General features: G+C 38.6%; 1 protein-coding gene across 1 annotated transcript; it reads left to right on the forward strand.

The window, feature by feature from the left end:
• The first annotated feature begins 18060 nt into the window (after positions 1 to 18060).
• LOC109029943 (nischarin) lies at positions 18061 to 23576 on the forward strand. Its single transcript, XM_019040665.2, has 2 exons — positions 18061 to 18781; positions 20146 to 23576. The coding sequence occupies exons 1-2, from the start codon at positions 18338 to 18340 to the stop codon at positions 21079 to 21081; spliced, it is 1380 nt and encodes a 459-aa protein (XP_018896210.1). The 5' UTR covers positions 18061 to 18337; the 3' UTR covers positions 21082 to 23576.
• Positions 23577 to 23848: the final 272 nt, after the last annotated feature.

Consider the following 23848-nt stretch of genomic DNA (forward strand, 5'->3'; position numbering starts at 1 on the left):
GTTGAGTTAACAGCCATTCGTGGTAAAATTGAGAAGCTTGGAGTATACAAGGCGCATACGTGCAGTTTTTGAAAAAATTATATACATACATATGAGTCGCTTTTACAGCGCTCTTCGGCGCTCTACGACGCCCAATCGCCTCAAAGCTCGGTCTTCCCACAGGTCATCAGGGAGTTGACAAAAATTATATTCATGACCAAAACTAGTTTGAAAACATATTCTGTGAATAATTCGCTCCAAAATTCCAATTTTTAGGCATCAAAAAGCCGGTTTGAACTTTCTTTCCGCCTTAAGGATCCACGTAATTTCGAAACGTCAAACACGTATTTTTCGGAATAGCAAAAACTGCACTTTCGCGCCTTATCCTCCAAGACCTTCAATTATACTTGTACGTTGACCAGTCGCCGGTTCAAAATTTTCGAGTCGTAGATCCTCGTGTGGTTTTCAGCTTGAAACCAGTTTTCCCGTTTCAGAGTGCAAAATTGCTCACAACATGCCCCTCTCTCAAAATCTGTGAGTTGTTCGTCCGCTCAGCTAAATCCGCTCAATGCAGGATTCGTTCCCTCTATTTTTTCCCGCCTCAGTTTGCGCATGCTTGTAACGTTATGGCCGACTCGGACGAAAGTGAATCTCTTCACACATTGCGGGAATTTACCTTGGTTTTTTTCTGCTTAATTCAATTACCGGATGGTCAGAAAAGGGAAACTGATCCGACACATAGTGGGTGCTGACATGCAGATAGCTGCTTCATTGTACGGATGTACGGCGGCTGCTGTCGGCCGATGCATTCAAGTGCGGGTAGCGCGAATCGCTGCAATTATCATTTGATTTCGCACTAGATCAAGTGTCTTCTCTCGTTTCCTTTGCTCTATGTTCTCTTCTTTTGATTATCCTCCTTCCTTCAACTTCCCTCCTCGAGCCTGAGCCTGAAGCTAAATCTTGGTTTTACGAGCGGCGAGACTGGATGCCTCGAAAGTTAGTATAAAAGTGAAGTTAGAAACAAGTAAGTATTCAACAATCCGTTTTGAGTCGGATATAACTCTTGCTGAATGCATTCTTGTTTAAAATCTCCATTACATGTATCTACGCGCCTTGCCACCATTATTCGTATTCCCTACAATGGCGTTTCCTAACTGGAGTATAATGAGAAGACGCCCGCTATTTCCCCTTCAATTTTTTAGGTAGGCCAAAATAACATCATCCGTGCAATTATGGTATCTCCTCAAAGTTTTGTCCCCTGCGTTGTTTGCCGTGCGGAAAATTATGGCAAACTGACTTAATTTATCAAAGATTTTGACGCCAGGTTTCTTTTTTTTTTTTATCAATTTACGAGCGATTCATTCATTAATAAATATCATAAAGTAACAAAACATCTTCAAATTTTTCGTAAGAGGTAGTATTTTCCTAGTGTATACGTAAGAAAATGCTACTGATTCCTAACTCTGGTGTGAAATTCTCTCGTATATGTTAGTTGTGGGCATTTTTAGTACGTATAACGTATTTAGCGTGAAATTCTGATGCGAGAATATTTCCTGTAGTGCTTAAGTTCTTGATCAGTTTTGCGATCCACCCTGTCTTGTCGAGATGTAACGCCGCGCTGCCGCACCGTACGAATGTCGGACGTTGTCAAATATCCTCCAATAAAATAATAATCAATTATTTTTATTTGAAATTCACCGAAAATATTACACACAAGTAGTACACCTGGTTCTTCTAGTAGTTCATATACACGCGTTTTTTCGGCAGGGGAGTTTGTGCCGTAGTACCTTGATTCAATTTGCGAGGAAAGCTTTGTAATCTCAAAGGACGCCTATCATTCTTAAAATGTTAGAGCGCCTTCGATTTCGTTTGATACCGTGCAACACCTCTGTTGTGAAATAGTTGCTTAAGGCGCCTTGGCACGCTGCGCGGCGCGGCGCGGCTGGCCAGCTCCCAACGCGCATTGACGCCTACAAACCTAAGGGGATACTTCAAGCATTGCGCAATGCGTGAAGTATCCCCTTAGGTTTGTAGGTGTTACTGCGCGTCTCGTGCCGAGATTAATATTGCAGATTGAAGTTGTGTGACACAACTTAACCTAGAGCACTGAAAAATTTCAAGGAGAAATATTGACAGCCTCTCAAAAATAAATATTTTATGAGGGCATTTTTTATAGCATTCGATCGTTCAAAGGCAATTTTCTACACGGTATCATTGCTCGGTGATTTTGGGATTTTTTCACCAAGGCCCCTATCACGAGCAAAGCAACTTTGAAGACAACCTGTGCGAATGTGTGCATAATATCGATACCACCTGAAGAGCTCTCTTCATTTCTCGCCCCTATTCCCGCTCTCCTCGAAGCTTCCTTCCATTTCTGCCGTGCTAAGGAAAAACGCCGTATGAACATTCGAGAGTTGCCAAATTTCCCTTGATAAAACATGTATTTTGGACGACACTCATGCACATTTTCCTTTGAAATTTTCAGATGTTTTAGACTAAAGTGCGTACAAAATTGTCTGAAAATTTTGGAAAAAAATATTCACAATTTTCCCAGCAAATTCAGTTTTTATCGAAGGTAACTTGGCAACGTCTGAAGGCTCATACGGCGTTTTTCCTTAGCACGGCAGATTTGCGGGCCCTCTTCTTCCACGGGCGCGTTTGCATGTCCGGACTTCGATCTTCCACCATGCTGAGGAAAAACGTCGCATGTGCATTTGAACATTTCCGAATTACTTTGCAACAAATGATTGGTTAGCCAAAAATTTTTAGACATTGGAGAATTTGCATACAAATTTTTTATTGCTTCATCTGAATGTGCTTAAAGAGCTGATTTCACAGTATTTTTTATGAGTTATTTCTGATATGGGAAATCGAATCAAAATAGATGTAAGAGTGAGAAAATTCACCGCCTAGTGACGTCATAGAGCGGCATTTCCCATTTAAACACACGTATTTTAGCAGATTTAATCATTTTGTCATATCTTCTCCAATAATTGTTCAATTCATGAACCAAGGGTATCCTCGTATTCAGTTCACTCAGTACACTTGAAAAAAAAAACACATTGGATCTAGAGTCAAGACTCTTAAAAACATCGACAAGAAAAAGTACTCTTGATTCAATCGGAATCTAGCTTAAATCAAGAACCAAGCCTCTTAATTTAAGCGGATTTCGTTTTGACTCAAGCAAAAATCCGATTGAATCAAGAGTATTTTTTTCTTGTCAATGTTTTCAAGAATCTGGATTCTAGATCCAATGTGTTTATTTTCCAGTGTAGTTTCCACTTTAACGCGAAATTCATCAAATTTCAGACACCTGCAAATTCTCTTTTCCCATTGAAATTTTCTGAATTAGCAAATTAAACTGAGAGTGAAACTGTCCGAAAAATCCAATGTGAAACGTTTTTAAGTTTTCCAGGATGTGCGTTTTATTCGGAGGAAATGTGGCAACGTCGGAGTGCTCGTGCGGTGTTCTTCGTCGGCACGGAAGGATTTGCGACGGCCCATCGGGAGCATTTGGCGGACCATTCAAAACTCAAGCATGCGCAGAGCCCATTGTCACCAGATGCGGGCGGAAAGTCACGATTTTCCTCCCACCGTGCGACTCGAAGAGAGCCCATTCGCATGCAATTTGGGGGCTCTGTTTTCGCACGGCATGCATTCCTCTCCTCCGCTTCCTCTGTTATTTTCATTACAAATAAATTACGCTTGAAGTAACTGACGCATACCGGTGGTTCCCTTTGTTTGTTTGTCTGGACTTTCTAGACTTCGTTTATGATTGAACAGTTCACACCGTTGAATGACCGTTTAGCCCTTTGTCGCGGGAAACGGTGCATGTGCAGTTTTGACGCTATGATACTTTGCAATCTGATTCGGTGACTCATCGCGATTGCGTTGATCCTGCTTGTGGTAGGTCATGCAGAGAAAATGTTATTTTGCTGTGAATGGTTTGTAACATTTTGCGGGGCTGAAAATACAACCTCAAAAAATAAACGCGAATCCAACGAGTAGCCAGGAGGTTTACCTCATAATGAGCTTTTGTTTTTTCAAAATAAAGTTCAAAAGTGAGTTATACCATCCTCAGACATATAATGGCTTCCTAAGTCTATGATCTAAAATTAAAAAAAAAGCAACAACCAATCCACGAAATGTCATACAGTGTCGTTAAAAAATCGTTTCATGAAATTCTCGATTTGGTACCTAACTCTGGAGATACCTATTATCCAGGCGCTCAATCTCAAAAGGATCAAAGGATTTCTAATAATATTGCGGCAATTTTTTGCAATTTACCGATTAAATCCTGAATAAAATCGGCGACTTCCTATCAAGGTAGCTCCATATTGTTACAGTATCAGACAGTTAATCCCTGGTAAAAATTGGCAGTAGAATCTGTGTTCCAAAATACTATAGACCTACAGCCGACTGTAAGATTTCCAATAGCTTCTATAGCCGGCAACACAATTTCTTATAGCCTTTTATAGCCGATGGCGATTAAGCAACAGCCTGACGATAAAGTGCATGCTATCCGTTACTAATTACGGATGCTAGGACTTAGTGAGTTTTTGGACTACCGCTCTCTTTTTGGGCCGTAGTATCTTGATTTATTTTGCGAGGGAAGCTCCGTACTTTTGAAGGATGCCTGCCATTCCTATGTTGGAGCGCCTTCAATTTCGTACGATACTGTGAAATACTTCTGGTGTGAAATAGTTGCTTCAAGCGCCGTGGTACACTGCGGCGCAGCGCGGAGGGCGGGCAGCCAGCGCGGAACGCGCATTGGCGCCTACAAACCTAACAGGGATACTTCATGCATTGCGCAGTGCGTGAAGTATCCCTGTTAGGTTTGTGGGCGCCAGTGCGCCGCCGCTCCGCTTTGTGTTAGGCTCTAATATTTAATCTCGTGGAGTCAGTGTTTTTCAACTCATGACTTTGAAATGTTTGCACATTCTGTATGGATTATTCTCATTTTAATTAATGAAAACAAATAATGTAGTAAAGGAAAATATAATGTGCGTTTTGTAAATAGTATGGTGATTCCTTACAAACTTGCGGATTTCCAAAGCACACGAATTTCTACACAATTTCTTATAGCCTTTTATAGCCAATGGCGATAAGTGTAAAGCCCGGCGACAGGAACTATAGCCCGGCTGTTTAATTTTTTATCGCTTCGTGTAGCCCGGCCGTACGATTTTTTCCACTTTCTACAGCCAGCTATATGTGATTTTCTATCGCCTTCTTCAGTCGGCTATAAGAACTCCTATGGTATTTTGAAACGCAGCTCCTATCGCCAATTTTTACCAGGGATGGTACCAGAAAAAACTCCGTAGCTTACATGCGCCGGTTTAGAGTTTTCTTTCCAAGCTTTATTTTGCAAGAGGAAATAAAACTACCTACTTTTTGAAAGAAGTAAAAGAAGGTTCTGAAAATCATACGGAATCTTAAGAAGGAGGAATGATTGGTTTTACACCATTGGAATGAGAAATCACACTATTTTTTCATAGTTTAGGAATGTGTAATTATATAATTTATAATAAGTTAATTAATCAATCATACGGGATAGATGAATGGAGTAGCAGAACGAATTAAAATTGTCAGGACTGTGCAGCTGTTTGGAGTTTAACGAGACTTATTACAGCAAGATAAGGAATGCGGGCGATGCATAGCCTTCCAATCTTTGAATAGGCAACTGTAACAGCACGGAGGATATTTTCTATCCTGATACCTCGAATATTGAGGGCACACCAGCCTTGTGCAGCTTTAGCATCCTCAAATTTTCTAGTTTTAGACCAGCTCAAAGAGTCCTTCCTAGCGGCCAGTATTTATAAAAAAATCTTCATACTTTAAACCTCATCGATAAATTTTAATTAAATCAGAGAGCTTCGGAAAAAAAAAGGAAAAGAAAAAAGATACATTCTTCGTAACTCTGCGTTTTCCTTTACTATGCCCTGTTTATTTCTTTTTGAAATTAATCGTAATACAATACATGTTGACGAATGTTAGATTTAGACGAGGTAAATGACGTTCGCATGAAGATTTTAAGGCCAATAAACACCCTTACAAAAATTAACTTTAGTCGTACGCGTTTCCTTCATTGGGCTGAGAATGTTTTCTCTCTGGTCTCTCTACCCTCGATGTCAAAATGTGATAGCTGCGTTGACACTCGCAACTATTTACTGTCCGGGTGGAATCCGATTGCGAACTCGAACTGTTATGACTGAAGAGACCTCAATGAAAGTTGGAGAGCTTTCTTGACGATACTCCAGTGAAGGATCGTGTCCATGCTGCGAGTCTTTCACATACGTCCCCTTGACAGTGACACTCTCTTAATCCCTCCTCATGCTTATCCTCTTCTAATGGTTGCTCTTCGTCGGCTGAGTTTTGTCGAGACCGTTAAAAGTGCACAATTTTTTGCTGCGTTGTCAGATCTATTTCTCAGTGTTTGTATCCAAGTAGCAATTCTCAACGGAAAAATCGCTACCCAAGTAGCAATTCTCAACGGAAAAATCGCTACATATTGCGATTTTATCGCCGATAAAATCGCCAGGATCATTATCATCTGAGCTGTTATCTTCGATCTTATCGCGATAAAATTGCGCTTTTATCGTCCGACAATTTATCGCGATATTTTCGAAGTAAAAATCGCGATAAATGGCGATTTAATCTCGATTTTATCGACGAAAATTGATCACGAAGTTATCGAACCAAAAACTGTGATGTGTAGCGATTTAATCGCCATGTATTGCAATTTTTAATGCGATAATATGTAGATATATTGCCACCGATATAATCGCGAAAACCAACCGATAAAATCGCTATTTATCGCGACCAATGCTACTTGGGTGATGTAAAGATGACAAAGAACACAATGAACGTTGAACTTAATCAAAATGGTCCGTATTCAGCATCGCGACATGTGGACCAACTGTGATTGCCCATGGTACATAGGTACTTCAGCATAAGGATCGTGAGAAGATTAAATAACTTTTTAATAATCTGTCTCAAATTTCCAATTGGTCTCTCCATATGTAAATTAATTGATACCTTCGGCTATAATACCTTCGAATATCCACTTCCGTTTTATATTATTTGTCCTCATAAGTTGCAGTTGAACTATTTAAATGCTAGAAAGAAATTTGTGGATTAAAACATTTCAAACTCACAGCTTTATATATGTACTTCTCCAAAAATTTCAACGGTCAGGAACGTAGGAAAAGTCCTTGGGCGGAAAGAGGGAGGGTCGCCCCCCCCACCCACCCACAGAAATCCACTTGGCCCCTTCCAAGAAATGAAAGTTCTTTTGCTATTCATATATCTTCAAGACGCGCATCGATATGAGCACGAACTTTTGCCTTATTTCGCTTGAAAACAATTTCCTTTGTATAAAAATATTTCATGCTTTAAAAACAAAAATTTCAATCGGGAGACTTTTTTTAATTCTAGACCGTGTTTTCAAAACCGTTTTCCCAGTGTTTGTCTAGTCCAGCGGGTGGCAACCGTGTGCCCACTTTTTCGTGTCTCAGCCAGAAACAATCAAAAATCAATTTTCGGGGCTTCACGAGTGACCAACTCGAAATAATACATAAATAATAGACGATCTAAGCACTCGGAACTGATGAAGGAGTTAGGGGGGGGGGGGGGGGGGAGCTGCTCCGCGGTTTTGGCCTCACGTTTCGTGGCCGAATAGGAACAATCGTGGCAGGATGCACGCCAAGCCCAAGTTAGAAAGACACTCTAGCAAGGTTTTCAGTGTTGTGACTTGCAAATTCTGCGACATGAGTGCAGTGGCTAAACGCTGACGCTGGACTATGGATTCGAGTTTTGGCGCGTACTATTGACCACCTCCCCTCTTGCCGGACTAGGCGCTATCTTTACTGGAAGTGGACCAGGGAAGTGAAATGCAGTGAAATTCACTCTTGCGAAAGTTCAGGAATTTTTTTATAAATAAAAAGAAACAACTTAATCGGCCTGAAACACTGACAAAAAAAAAACAACTTAAATCGGGACTAAGGCCGCAAATAATAAAAATAACACATAAAATAAAATAAAAAGCCCGGGATGTTTCTCAGGGATCAGAACCCGCATTTTTAACCGGCAAAACAAAGAAAATTAAGAGATTAATAAGAAAGACACTATGAGCCTCACCGCTGTTATTGTGAGACTGATAGTGAAACCAAAATAAACGAGCAAGTGCAACTTCAAACAAAGCACATCTAAACGGAAATTACTCAGGTGTTCCAGAGGTGATCTCTGTTTAGATGTTCCGGCTGTTTGGGGTGGCCGGGGGGAGCGTTCCGGGCTTTTTATTTCATTTTATGTGTTATTTTTATTATTTACGGCCTTAGTCCCGATTTAAGTTGTTTTTTTTATAAAAAAAAGTGTATGGCTAAATTAATACTTATTAACACCTTGGAGCCTTCTTCCCTCAATCTGATCAAAAGCGCAAGTAAAAAACTTTATCCCAGATTAAGAGAAATCTTGGTTCAAAATTAATGAAATTTAGTTCCCGTGATATATGTCAGTATCCCAGAGCCGAAAGGTACCTAACTTACATTTTTGAAAAAATTGAGTCAGTGTCGTTTTGAAAATCTCCAATAACAGTTCGGTGTGTGGGGACAATTTGATAGCCCTATCTTACGCCGACTTTGAGATGTGGTGTTTCAAAAATTGCGATTTACATTGATCCCAAACGCACAGTTTTCCCATGATATACTAAACTATACTAAACTGATGTACTACGAGTATACTTATACTACTGATATACTATGAGTGACTAAAATACCTTTTGACTCTGGGGCACTGATAAGTATTTGAGTTGCAAATTGAAATCCTACAACATTTTAATGATCCAATCTAGAAATTTCTCAATCGAACAAGTAGGTTAAAAGAGACTCTACATATAATACTCGGGTACCTAATTTTTTGCGATTTTGAAGGCCGACGATGTCGTAATACATGTAAATGATCATTACTCTAAAAGTTGACTATCTCTCGATAAAAATCAGTAATAATTTACTTCATCGGCACAATTAGCGTAGCTGGAATTAAGCTACAATGTATGAGAATAAATAAAAGTCTCAATGACTGTCGCATGCAACGATACTCAACGAATTGCATCCCGGCGCCTGGATGCAACTATTCGGGCTCCATGGATGTCCATGTTGCATAAGCACGGAGCTGAAGGCGTTTTAATTCTGCTGACACTAATCGCCTTACCAGCGGCGCTCAGTGGAGCTAATCAGTCGGACAAACAGTGGAAACATTAAGCTCATATCGATATTCGCACGAAACGTAGAGGTTTTAGCAGTGGTTAAATTGATTTTCAAGTAAAATTTATTCCAGAAGCGACTTACTTAATTTATAATGTGAAGAAGCGACACCAAAATTTTACAGTTTCGGACGAAAATTTTATGTCCATAACCATAACCTCTCTGAAAGGCCCGTTTCATTGTGCGGTAGACTTTACTCCAAGGATCTTCCCATAATTCTTCATTGACACTTTGAAAACATCTCTTGCGCACGAACATTTGCTCAACAATTTATTCTCAGCACATCGGGATATCAAAACTGAAGCCCAAAAGTTACTCTCATCCTTCACCTGTACGCAACTATTCGTGCCTGCGGGAAGTGTCGCACGTCGGTATAAACGGAGAATTGAAAGCACTCTGCTATTTTGTATCCTCGCAGTAAAGCCACTGTTTGTGCCGCGCCGCAGGTGAAGTGGTGAAAGCCTGGACGGACAAAACGCCTTCAATTGCGTGCGTATACAACATGGACATCCATGGAGCCCGAATAGTTGCATCCAGGAGTTAAAATGAAATTAGGATAGTGTTCGTCGCATTCGATACTAACGAAGGGCGCTTTGCTTGTTTCTCTCACATCGTAGCTTAATTCTAGCGTTGCCTATCGTGCCGATGAAGTAAACTATTACTGATTTTTACCGCGACATAGTCAATTTTCCGAAGAATGCTTTAATTTATCAAATATATAACGAGGTTGCTGTCACAAATGCCGGGTAACACTCCTCCTGAGTGTCTTTATAGAGGTTTCCCCTACAAAATTCGACCCCTCTCCTATCCTGCTTTGCTAAGGAAGAACGCCGTATGAGCATTCGAGAGTTGCCAAATCATCTCCGAAAAAATGTTAATTTTTAAGAAGCGTTATGAATATTTTTCTTTAAATTTTCAGAAAACGTAACAAATTGAAAATTTGAATTATTGAAATTCTGTCAAAAATTGGGAGGAAAATTTCCACAAGTTTTCCAGGAAATTTGCATTTTATTAAAGGCAATTTGGCAACGCCTGAAGGTTCATCTGGCGTTTTTCCTTAGCACGGCAGTATCCTGGACGATTTTTTTTTCTTTTAAAAAAAATAAGATGGTCATTGCAGCGCTAGCCGCGCACGTTCACAATTATTCGATCTCGAATCCGGGCAAAGATGAAGAGCTCAATCCGTCTCTTTGTTGGATGTTGGTTTTTGGATGCGTGCGCCCATAGTCAGAGCGAGGTGTGAGGATGATTTTTCCTCTAACGATGCCTCGTTGCCATAGGCAGGTTAATATAACCCTCTAGTAACCTTTCTCGGCGTATAAAAATTTCACTCTCGGGGCTCTACCACTCACCCTTATAAAATTATTCAGTAGAGTATGGGCTTTCCGCAGCGAATAGCATCAAAAATACTCTGGATGAGGCAAATAGACGAAAGATAACCGGTACGATTAGCCAGAGATACATTTTTCTTTTTTTAAAAAAAAAAAAAAAAAAAAAAAAAAAAAAAAACATTGAAGAATACATAATTTGTCGAAATGAAATAATTTTAGGTTGAAAATTTGTCATATTTTCCAATTTTTCACAAGAAATAAACACAACTTTTCAAGAAATTTAATGCCTCGATGAAAAAATAATGTCCGATTATTTTCATTTCAACCATCAAAACAAGTTATAAAAGCCCTTCTCTTACACATTTTCCAGTTACTCTAATATCAACCCTCAAGAGAGAGAGAGAGAAAAAAAACCACTCTCTCTCCATCGAGCGCGCTCTCTCAGATCGCTAATACCCAAAACTGCGGTATATCGACGGTGTAAGTCGGCAATCACATAACTCGGTTTGCGACGTCGCAGACTTCCTGTCATACTTTATTTTTTAAACGGAAAACTACTCAACGGCAATTCTTTAAAACTGCCGTGATTTTTCTTCTCTGTGCGAAGAAAATTCTGCATAAACTTCAAGGAATGATGTCAATTTGTTCTCCTTTAAAAAATGAACATAGAGGCGGAGATTTTCAGACACCGCAAACGAGTTATGTGATTGCCGACTTACACCGTCGATATGTATATATGTACTCTATTAATACTATTAATTCGTTTTACTAAATCGGAAAAAAACGAAAAATTCAATTTTCCGTAGGTTTCTGGTGTTTCTGGTAGGTATATTTTTCACTTGTTTATTGCCTATGTCTGGACGCATCTCTGAATTTTTTGGCTGAACAACCGCACCCTCCCCAAAGAAAAATTCCTGACTGCACCGGGTGATGAGAGTCAAGTACAAAAGCTCGATCCTTCGACATGCAAAGATGACCGATTTCGCCGGGCAGTTAGGCAACCCCGAGACGGCGCGCGGCGCCCAGCGCCCATCGGTGACCACCGATTTATTCGGACAATACGGCTGTATATTTGGAGGGCATTCCCGTTAAAATGCTAATATGAGTGGGCAGCCGGGGAGTCTGCGGCCAGCAGCCAGGTGATTGTTCATAATTCATAGCGTTCACGCGTTGCCGTTGCTCTGTGGATGAGTTCTGCTCCATTGCCCCCGTTTTTCGGCCCCCACAGGACGATTTTGATTCGTCCACACTGAGTCCTGACAGGCCTGTTCATGTGAACTGATTGATGTCAAAACCTCACTTGTCCATTTATGCTGTTGAGCCCCGAAGTCCATTAAAACGCCTGCGTTCCAGGGTCTATCTGACGATGAACAGGCTATAGGTTTCAACATCGACTGACTCGTGTACTTGACTTGGGGCCTCACTATTTGATTTGTTGGGAAAGTCTCTCGATCTCTGTACAACGAATATATCTTCTCAGTCGAACTGCCAAAAAGAGCAGTAACTGTGAAATTTTCAAAATTGAGTTTTCTTCAAAATTTGATTAATTGGTGGTTGATTCTGCTGGACGAGCGAATCGTATTTTGTGTGAAATGTGAGAGATGCAACCGAATAGCTTTTTTAGTCATTCATGTAAATGTAAATATAACTGTTTTTTCCAGGTATTTACAGATTGCACTCTCATGCACGGCTGCAGATATCATATAGTCCGTATACTTATTGTACATTCGTCCTCTTTCTCCCTTCTTTCCCCCGCAATGAAAATCGTTGTCCTAGAATACTTTCCCTTTTTTGCTGTTTTTTCAGTAGCCTAGCACAACATCAGATTAATCGTGGAGTGAATGGAGAGCCAATGTGAAGTTTCCATCACGAAATGGATTTGCATTTGAATTAACATGGAGTTATTTATGTGCCGATGTATTAAAATTTTGAAAGCTTTATTGATGAGGGTTTTCGCAGATGTTCCGCAACGCATCAATTCACTGAACTTTCTTTCCACTTTAGAGAACCACTGGAAGAAATGAGAGTAATAAACTGGGACAGAAAGGGCAGGCACAGTTGGCATGAGTATAGTCATTGGGTATTTTATCGATAAAGTGCGGGAAAAGTCGGGAAAATTTCACGAAACTTGCAACGTTCACTTCTTGCAGGGCAGGATTAAAGGTGACGATGAGAAGCGGTTGGACCAGACGCCCTAGCGCCATGCCATTGCAATGAAGACGCTAAAATGAGAAGAAAGAAAAAAGAGGAGAGAAAAAATGAAGAGTAACGATAAGGAACAACCTTACCCGGCAGCACGAATGGCAAGCCGTTCGAAAACATTGTCATACCACTGTAAGCTTTAACCGAACCGATTAACGATGTGTGATTCTATTGGTAGATATCATCAACTTGAATCTCGCCTTCAATTTCACTGCATAGGCAATAAGATACCTGAGAGCGCGAAAAGTTACCTATTCGAAAAACACAAAACCTAGCTCCATTTAGCGGCAGAGCACAGGGGAGAATTGCATGAGCCGACCGCAGCGCGCCTGGCGCACGACCCGCCTTTGATTATTACACTTCATCTAGCGTTGAGAGTTCACTAATTACTTCACACGACCAGTGAATAATTTTAAAAATCGAAAATTAAAAAAAAATGTACACGATATACGAGTTTCTCTGCCAGGGAGCTCTCCCCACAAGAAATCTTTAACCACCCGCCCGTTGGGGGCGGGCGCCGCACCGCGGCGTGCTACCAGTGCGAAACGCGCACTGACGCCTACAAACCTAAAGGGCTACACCACGAATTGTGCAATGCTTGAAGTATCCCTTTAGGTTTGTAGGCGTCGGTGCGCGTTTTGAGCTGGAAGCGGCTGCAGCACGCACTGTGCAATGCTTGAAGTATCCCTTTAGGTTTGTAGGCGTCGGTGCGCGTTTCGAGCTGGAAGCGGCTGCAGCACGCATTGTGCAATGCTTGAAGTATCCCTTTAGGTTTGTAGGCGTCAGTGCGCGTTTCTAGTTGGAAGCGGCTGCAGCGAGCCGCGCCGCAGCGTGCCATAAACTTGCCCACAATTAATAGGTCAGGGTGTTAAAATGTAGGCAATTTGACATCAAATTCGAAATTAGCGACTCAAAAAAAATTGGTTTTTAAACTTTCTTGATCTTTCAGTCACTATCCGACTTATTTCTTCCTATTCTTGAGTTTTGGACCATAGTGCCCGCGCCCGCGGGTTGACAGTGGCTCATGAAATTTTCCCCTGTGCTCAACCGCTCCATTAGTTTCGATTGAACCGATAAATGATGACGTTAACCTATTGGTGCGTATATGGTCCATTTAAAGGTCGCCTTCAATTTATTGCTACAATGGTAACAAACATATCGGAGAACACGGAAAGTTTTTATTCATTCCAAACACTGTGCATTATAATATCGCTTTACGTAAACGTTACTAAACCAATGGACCATGCGTAAACCTATTGACAGGCATCGGCCACTCTAGGCACGCCCTCACTTTCGAAATTTTTAAAGTTGAAATTAATACTTCAATTTAAGCGCAAAAAGGATCTCACGAAGTATCATTAAGACGTTGAGCTATGAAATCCATGCCTATTTACTTCAACGATAATCAGGATTATTTTGTGAAAATGTGCACGTATTCTCTTTGAAGAAAATAAAACGAAGCCAACGAGTAAATCATATTCTTCCAGCACTGAAGTGAAGGAAACATTCACTTAAACTAAAAGAATCATTTCCTCATCAGCATGAGCATCGACGGCGTAAGTACGCAACCACGTATCTCGGTTTGCGACGTTGTAGATTTTCCTAACACACTTTATTTTTTAAATGGAAAATTACTCAACGGCTATTCTCAAAAACTGCACAGATTTTTCCTCTCTGTATTAAGAATATTCTGCGAAAACTTCAAGGAATGACGTCCATTTTTTCTCCTTTAAAAAAATAAAATATGAGCGAAGATTTTCAAACACCGCAAACGAGATACACAGTTGCGGACTTACACCGTGGATATGCCATGCTTTCTCTATCCACAAAAATGTCCCCTTCATCCATTTTTTGTTCTCGAGATAGGTAGGTACCGCTGCACTACCTATGAAGATTTGTCCGTTACTCCTTCTTGGTACCCAGTCAAATGATTTAGAGTATCATAAAAAAGAAACTCAAATCTGTGATTGAAATAAATCGATAATTTGTTTTATTTTCCTTCATTTTTTTTTTTTTTTTTTTTTTTCGAAAAATGAAACAAGCGAATGGTGTAGGCCGATTATTTTGAGGAATACCCTACTAGCCGCAGTTTTCTGTCCCTGGAAAGTGATCGTTCCATACGAAAAGTGTAAGCGGGCCACGAAAAAAAGTCCGTAAATTTGAATTAAAGACTTTTTGGCGCGCGCCGTAAGAAGACCGACACAGCCAATCGCAGTGACACGTTCTGTCAGTAGACATCGACCAATGATCATTCAGCACTCTCTCTCGCCCCTCGCCCCTCTCTTCGCCGCAAGTCGTGCAATCAAAATATAAAAGTTCACGAATGACGTTTCCAATGCTCATGCTGGGCATTGGATGTTCTCCCAGTAAAGTGTAAAGTCTCCAAATACGTACTTCACTTCAAATTAATTTGTTTAAATTATAAGGGTTCGAAAAAATGAATGATCATTTAGGTATTCCTTTGTAACCACCACAGTCCTTTTCTTTGATTATTGTCCCAGTTTGATTTTTGTTGCCATCTTGAAGTTTTGTGACGTCAGGCGGGTACCACTTTTGCCAGGCGACTACCGAATCTGTAGCGCGCATTTCAAATCTTCGCCTGCTCTCAACAAGATTAGAACAAGATGAGGACGAGAAGCATTGTTTGATAAATGAGATGACGATGAGATATAAATTAGATATAAATGATCCGTCACATTCCTTCCTAGAAATGTGCCTGTTCCAGCTGAATTTAGTGTTTTATTTCTGAATGATGAAAGAATCTCAAAGGATCGAAATATGACTAATTACTAGCTCTGTAGCTTGCAAGATAACGCCCTTACCTGAGTTATGAATTTTTCCAGTATCCAAGGTAGATTTACACAGGTATGGAAAAGTTGAAAATTTCCCATGAGCCTCAGTACGTGTCACATGACCTCGTGACGTAGGTTAAGGGGCCCGTTTTTTAATTAAATTACAATCAAATTAACATTCAAACGTTTGTGCGTTTAAACGCTAAAATTAATATCCCATAATCAAAATTGTGCAAAAAATCCCACAAAATTTTGACAAACGATAAACCGAACATAATAAATCAAAATAATCAAAACATCCAAAATGGCTGACGTTAAGGGGCCGCTGGAGAGCCAATCAGAGGCCAGTTGTTTAGTTCTGTCCATACCTGTGTAAATCTACCTTGCCAGTATCGTTGAAATATAAGTAGAGTACCTAGTAGCGGCACCCAGTGTCACAGTATGTCATACCTATTTGATGTACCTAGGTAATTCTCATCCAAATAAGAGAAGAATAAATATTTACCTTCATTAACACCAAGTAGACGAAAGTTCCACTGTGAACTTAGTTGGCCAATAAAAATGCAAACAATGAAGCAATTATTTTTATTTCCTGACTCCAAATGGTAAGAATTATGGTAAGAACTCTAAGGCATAGTAAAAACTGTATTTATCATTCCTCAATAAATACAAGGTTGACTGTTTGCATGGAAATGATAGTACATTAGTTGGCGGCTTATCTATTATTCTAAACTTCAGATTAAGTTGATGAAGGTAGCAGGTTGTTGTCAGCAAGAGCTGTTGATATGAGTATGTAGTTTAGAATGGTCAATTTTTAATTCTGCCAGAGGAGCATCATTAGTATTTAATACAAAACTCTCAGGGGTCTCTGGATACTATGCCACCTCTTATCAAGAATGTTTATGCTAATTTTGTTGCTATGTGGTGATGGGAGAGATAATTTCAAGATTATTTTGGTAAAAGTCGGACAAATATGAGGATGCCAAGTTTATAAGAAAATCTCACAAACCAAAGTGAACCTTGTTTCATGCCTCTGCAATTTTCAGCTTCGGGCTAGGTTCTCGCAAGAAGGTCAGCACAACGCGCTGATCAAACTTTTGTGGAATTTCTTGTTAATTTTAGAATGTGTGCCAAAGTCACAGTAAGTATTCCACAAAAATTGCAAATCTGAAAAATCTAGAAAAATAACAAGTACCTCTCAGCCTCCGCGCAATTCGCACCCCTGCTAATAAATGTTGGAGAATAGAGAACACTTTACCCTCAAAACATTACTCGCACTGAGTTTAAACTAATATGTAATTATATGTGTACGATGGTGGATCTGAGCTGTACTTACTTACCAAACTTTGTTGAGCGAAGTTGTTACTTAGGGGAAATTCATTAACTGCTGCCAAGGATTCACAAACTCTGACCTTGATAAATATTTCCGACATATACTTGAGATACAGTCAGATGTTTGGAATTCTGGACATTCAGTTATTGTTCACATACAAAAGAAATTGACTAACAAATACAACCGTTTTATATTTACATAACTGCTCAACAGAACATACCGACAGTTGTGATTAGTTTCTCGACAGCACTCTGATAGCGGTAGGATAGCTAAAGGATCCCTACCCTGCGGCAAAAATGGAGTTGATTGAAATTTTGATTCACATGGTGCTAATGCTGTCAAGACTCAAGACAAAATTACACTCCACGCACAGTCAAAGAGTATTTTGATAAGTAAGATTATCCATTAAGGAAGTTGCACAAATCACAAATCAAACCGAAGGACACGGACAAACCAAGGAGCCAGCTATAGCCAGCTCAGAAACTCGGCAATTCAGTTTCTCTCACTGCAAAAGGTGGAACCATCCAAAGTACCATCAATGTTAAGTTGAAGGGGTGAATTACTTATTTAAAGAGTGCTAAGTCATTTTGGGACTTTTTCGAAGAGATTTAAAGGAAAAAATTGGAAAATGCTCAACTATAAAATGAACGTAAACAATCCGCCATTGTATCAAAGCTGACGCACAAATGAAACAAGCGCTAAACACAAGGGTAAAAAGTACATACGTAAATTGATTTTGTTTTATAAGGAAAATGGTGAAAAAGTTAGGAAATTCATATTGGAAATTGAAGCTTTAAGATATAAAGAACTTCAGATAATTAATACAGTTTATTTAGAAACGGAGTTAAAGAAGGCAAAGTTAAGGAAACTCAGAAGGAACAGGGTATTTTGTAGGAAAGGGTTGGTAGGTTTAGAATTGAATCGACGTATCGACGTATCGAACAGCGACTATCGGTAGTCTCGAAAAACCCCTGTAAAATACACACTAATACAATAAGCGGTTACATCAGATCTTATGGGAGCGCACTCACACATACAAAAAATCGCTTTTTCAAGCGATTTTTTACAAGAGAACAGAGGAGAATCTCACTAGCGATCGAGATTTTTCGAGATTTTACATTGATTAAATAGCCCAGAGTGAAAGGAAAGTTCTCTCCACAACTTGTTACCACACACGTCATTGCTGACTTTTTTTCGGAAGAAAATTAATTGAAGTTTTAAGAGACATCAGCCGATAGTGCAATAATTTTTTTATCGAAGTATACATCATGTGCCATCCCTCCTTTGAAGTTTATGAGTCATCTCCTATCGTGATCAGCTCAATTATGTTGGGAATCTTCCAGGACACTAAGGTTATGTCAGAGCAATTATAACAGATTTTTTAATCTAGTACTTAAATTTGACACTTAGTGACGCGATTACTATTGATGCGCATCAGAAATGGCTAGTTTTGTAAAAAATCAGAACAATACATCAGTATCTATCCCGAATGTGGAGCTGAATCCTCAAGGTGTCGCTATGTATAACATCTCTGTGAAAGTGAGCGATGTCACTTGGTTTGTTCAACACCGTTACAGTGACTTCGTGGATCTGCATAAGAAATTAGTAGAAGATCACAGTGTTGCGAAAGATGCCCTTCCTCCCAAGAAAGTGATAGGAAATAAAGATCCACAGTTTTTGGAGAAACGTCGTTTTGGTTTAGAGAACTACCTTAAAATGCTTATTTCCTTTCTCCAAAGAACGATGCCTCAAGAACTAGTAGTATTCCTGGATTTCCACAAGTATGACACGCTCTTTCTCTTGAATGAGTTGGCATCTGATCTCTTCCTCCATGGTGATCTGTACTTGTCCAGTTCAAAATCCTTCACCTTAGATTCACTGCAGGTAAAGAATCAATTATTTGCCGTTCTTTTCTTATCATCTATAACTCTATGATGCGAGATTCTGATTATGTCAGACAATGTATGGCTTATCAAACTGTTCTTTGAATTATTTTTCACAAAAATTATGTAATCATCATTGATCACCTGGGCAGATGAGAAGGTCCTTTCAAACAGCATACTCTAGAGAAAACTGATTAAGATTTTGTTAATCTCACTCTGATCAAGATCTATTCTTATAGCCCAGTCATTCCCAGAACCACACAAGCTCACTTTTGGCATATGGAGCTGTTTTATTTTACTCACGTAAATTTAAATTTTTGAAGTAAATAAATCTTGAAATCTTGAATCTTGAACCAAAATGAGAATCTTCTGCGTATGACATCAGTATTACTGCCGCGAAAGCCAGAAAGCTGGAAATCAGTGCTTTTCTTATGGGAGAAGGCTATTTTTTATTGACGAATCATCAAAATTTCTTACTCTTAAATAGTTTAAAGCTTTTCGAGAGTTGAAAACAACATTTACACCTTAGCTTTCAGGGTTTTGATTCAGCCGAATTTACTTTTTTATATTTTTAAATGGTAGGTAATTGAATTCAGCACTGTGCGAGCCATTTTATGGTATAGATTTGGCATGTAAAAATGGTTGATGCAGAGTCAACTGTAATAATGAAAAAACGAATTCAGCAAAGTTGAAACCCTGAATGCTAATGTCTAAACGTTCTTTTCAGCACTCAGGAAGTCTCAAAGGATTTAAAAGTCAGAAATTTAAATAATTCATCACTAAAACAGTATTCTCCAATAAAAAAAGCATTGTTTCTGACATTTCTGGTTTTTGCAGCAGTAATACTGATGTCACAATCTAATGGACGGGGGGACCTCAAGCGGGGAAATCTGAGCACTGACTAACCTATATAGATGATCTTGACTCTGATTCAAGAATTGAACTTAACTCATTCAAATGATGTATCAATATTTAGAACCATAATGCTAACTACAGCTTCTCTTCAAAACTAATATTAAACTGAATATTGTGTTTAGTACTTTTTTTAGGTACCTACTTTAAGTCTTAGATAGTGAGTAAATTCTCTACACTCTAATTCACAGAAAATTTCAAGACGTTATGTTGTTTAGCTCCCTGTTAAAAAAAAGGAAAAAACTTGATAAGGTTTGGGACAACAAATGCAATTAGACTAATTCTGGTTGAATCTATCTAACAGATTACTCTCAGTATTTCTCAAGCCAGTCTTTCCAAAAATAGCTGGCAGCCCATTGTTCTTTATGGTACTCTTAAAAAATGTCATTCTCTTAAAGGATTGTAGCAGGGATTTTATAGCCTCATTTAATTTGCTTCATTTTTTATTTATAGCTTCATGCAATCAGCGAACGGTTGAAGCAACCCTGTTCATCACTAGAAATTCAAGGAAAGATGCAAGATTTCAGTCACATCCTCGACTTTTGCAGCCAATTGAAAACCCTTCACGTTCAAAACTGCGAAGAATTTGTTGGCCGCAGTAGCATCAAGTACAACTCCCTTCCTTTTGACCTTACCATCTTCAAATCTCTAGAAAAACTGTGCTTGACCAATGTCATAGTAAGTAACATTTTCAGTGTGGGCTCACTAAGGACATCTTTAAAATCCCTCCATGTCAACAATTGCCGTGTAACGTTAATGTCTGAATTCTTGCTTTGCGATGAAATGCACAAAAACCTTGAGACCGTCAACTCAGCACATGTTTGGAAAGATCTCATTGAAGTTGACTTCAGTCGGAATAACATATCTTCCATTGGTAATGCTGTACTGTTAATACCCAATGCTGAGAAACTGGTCCTTGCCGATAACAAAATCTTTGACCTAGGTAACATGACTGTTCTTTCTCACTTGCGGGTTCTAAATCTATCAGGTAACTGTTTAAGCGACAAGTCTATAGAAAATTTGCACCAAAAAATAGGAAAAATTGTCTCGTTGAGTATGGCTCAGAATTCATTGCAGTCACTGGAAGATTTTTCAAAACTATATGCCCTAGAAAGTTTAGATGTGGGATCCAATTCCATTAAAGACATTAAAAAAGTTGAGCAAATCAGTTCGCTTCCTTGTTTGGACTACCTTGTGTTGACAGGCAACCCTGTTGCGACTATAGTTGATTATCGAATAAAAGTTTTCGAGCTGTTCGGTGACCGAGCCCAGGATTTGTGCCTAGATAACGAAAAGCCAACTCAAAAAGAACTTGATACAGCAGCAGTGCTGAAAGCTCTAAGGATTGCCAAAGAGGGTAGGTCACCAATTTTTTCCCCTCCTTCGTAGCCAAAGACTGATAAACTGTTTCTGTGTGAGACATTTTACTTCTATCTGGTGATGCACTCTTGATTTAGAAATTAGAGCCCGAGTAAGTGGGGGTTGTGGAAGCAGGTTATCAACCAATTGTCGAAAATTTTGTCTCTGTTGATGAGACCAAGATTGGCTGAACTGAAATTGAGTCTGGTGACTGGTCAGTTGTATCACTAAAAATCTTTGTTTCACCATTTTCCGGCAAGTGAATCATTAAACGAAAGTTACCTTTGTTGGTGATGGGTAATCGATCATTATTTGATCGGATTGAGGCACACCAAAGAAATCAAACGATTTAGTGGACTTGTCACTAACATTCCAGTTCAGCCAATTCTTTTCAAGGTCACATATAACACTATAAGTATTATTGAAACTTTTTTATAAATATCAAAGTACTTCGGTTTTCACCAGTAAAGACAGAAGAACCATTAATTGCAATCCTGAAACAATGCCATGGCCATCAAATGTTTTTCTGTCAGCCAATTTAGGTCATAAGCTGACCAATTGGTGAAAAAGCACCTAACCTTTAAGTACTGTTGCAACCTTGACATTATTCAAGCGTGATATTATCATAGTTTTACTCATTGTTATGTTATGTCTCTATTTTTTTACTGCATAATTATTTTATATATGGAATGCTAGACAGAACATTGAACCTATATTTACTATTTCATTGAAATTCTGAAAATATTTTTCATACCTACTGTTTTAAAACAAAATTATTCAAGTTTAATGTCTTATAAACCCTTCAACATTGGATCAAATGCAACCAAAAAAGTACAATCAACACTGTCTAGAAATTTTGAATAGTCTTCTATCATTTCCTCAAATTAAGAGTGTAATTCTTCAAAATAACTGTTAAAATTTATGTATGGAAGTTTTATCCTTTTATCTTAGACTTACAAAGTGGATTCAACTCGTGCACTTTCTCAACATTCTCTGCAGTCAGAAGTTAAGATCAAAATGGAAAGTTTAACCTCTAATAACTCTTAATTCAAGGTACTTCTTGTGATATTTTCTCAATGCAAAATCGCTAATCCATTAAAGGAATTGCTACACAATTCTAAAATCAGGAAGATGTTTTTTCAGAATTAATTTTCCGTTTCTTCACCCGGAGGTTCTTATCGAAGTCATGAACTTCTTCAAGACTGAATTTATTCCTTCTAAGCTGTAAAAAAGAAATCTTTGATCTCTAATATTTTAAAAATGTTAATACATCTCTTCTACTGTATTTGATCCAATTATACTTATAGTTGCAGTTTTTTATGTCAGTTGGCTCACATTTTGCAATAAGAAGCTACTATTTCTGGCTTATTTTGGAAATAACATGTATGCCATTAGTTTCCCTTTGCAGATAGGCGCTTTTAAAGGTAAGCCAACGATAGTGGTTTCTTATTAAAGTATTCTATGTAGAAAGGAAAAAGCTCTTACTGAAAAATTACTCTAAATTTAAGTTCTCTCTGAAAAAATTATTTAAATTCAAGTCAAGCAAGATGACTGACTTTTAAAGTAAGACAGAAAATGTGCCATCTTGTTTCCTATCTTTAGTTTTAATGCCAAAATAGGACGACAGATCTTCCCTAACATCCTAGCAGTTTACTACTGCTATCTAGGTTTGTTGGAGTCTATTTCGTGTAAAGTTTGCTGCATAGACTTAAGGCTATCAAAAAAATTACATGTAATGTCTGGGAGGGAAGCGTGTACATCATTGTAATAGGTACACAAGCTCCTCTGAAACCTCCTCATTTTATCTTTATACTCTTTGAGAGAAGAAATTTGCTATAAAATTATTCTTGTTAACTTCAAAAGAAAACAAAATTCTCACTCTTTTGGACGGAAATATTCGCGATCTTTGAGGAAATAGTTGTTTTGGGGTTTTCATGTAAATTCAATTAATTTATTTAGCAATGGCAACTCCAATAAATGGCTTTTTGAATTGTGGTATCCAAAACTCTGATCTCAATCTTTATTTATTTATTTATTTATTTTTTTTTTTTTTTAATTGCAATCATAAGTAATGAAGAAAAAAAGTCCAAATGGTACTCAAGAAAACCAGCCAGGGTCTCTTGTACAAATACAACTAATTTATTCTTGAAAAAAGAAAAAAATCTTGCAAATGTTTAAATGATCGACCGGATTCTTTTCTCAAAATAAGTCATGATAGATAGCTCTGCCAGGTATGACAAATCAAGGTACATGTTTTTCTTTTTCATCATCCTATGTAATCAATGGTAAGAAAGAAGTAGTGCAGAGTAAAAAAAATCACCACAGTATTTGCTACTTTTCCGAAGAATGAAATTGTTATTATTTGTGCAATGCCATGCAAGGAAAACATATCCACCGTAAATCAAATCAATAGGTATTTCTTAAGTAAGCATTACTCAAGTGAGCTCCTATATTTATCTAGACCTAGGTATGAGCTTATTAATCTGTATACTTAAAAAATAAAATATCACTATCATTAAAACACAGCACTGACTTTTGATCATTTCATCCATTTATTGTTTCCTTACCTCTTCAACATTCATGGAAGGAAGCGAGTGGACAGAGAAGAACTGGAAGGGAAGAGTCTTAAACTGTTATTCACTCGGAAGATTTGACAATTGACACACTGAAATTTTCTCTGCAGCTGAAAATTTCGAGCGGATGATTTAAAATGTTAGTAATTTTTTCAGATAAAAAGTCTCCATCAAAACTGACAATCATCGTGTCGGTTTACTCGTTTGCTAAGTGCCTCTGTCAC

The sequence above is a fragment of the Bemisia tabaci genome, chromosome 3 (assembly GCF_918797505.1).
Source record: "Bemisia tabaci chromosome 3, PGI_BMITA_v3".
Classification (NCBI taxonomy): Eukaryota; Metazoa; Arthropoda; class Insecta; order Hemiptera; family Aleyrodidae; genus Bemisia; species Bemisia tabaci.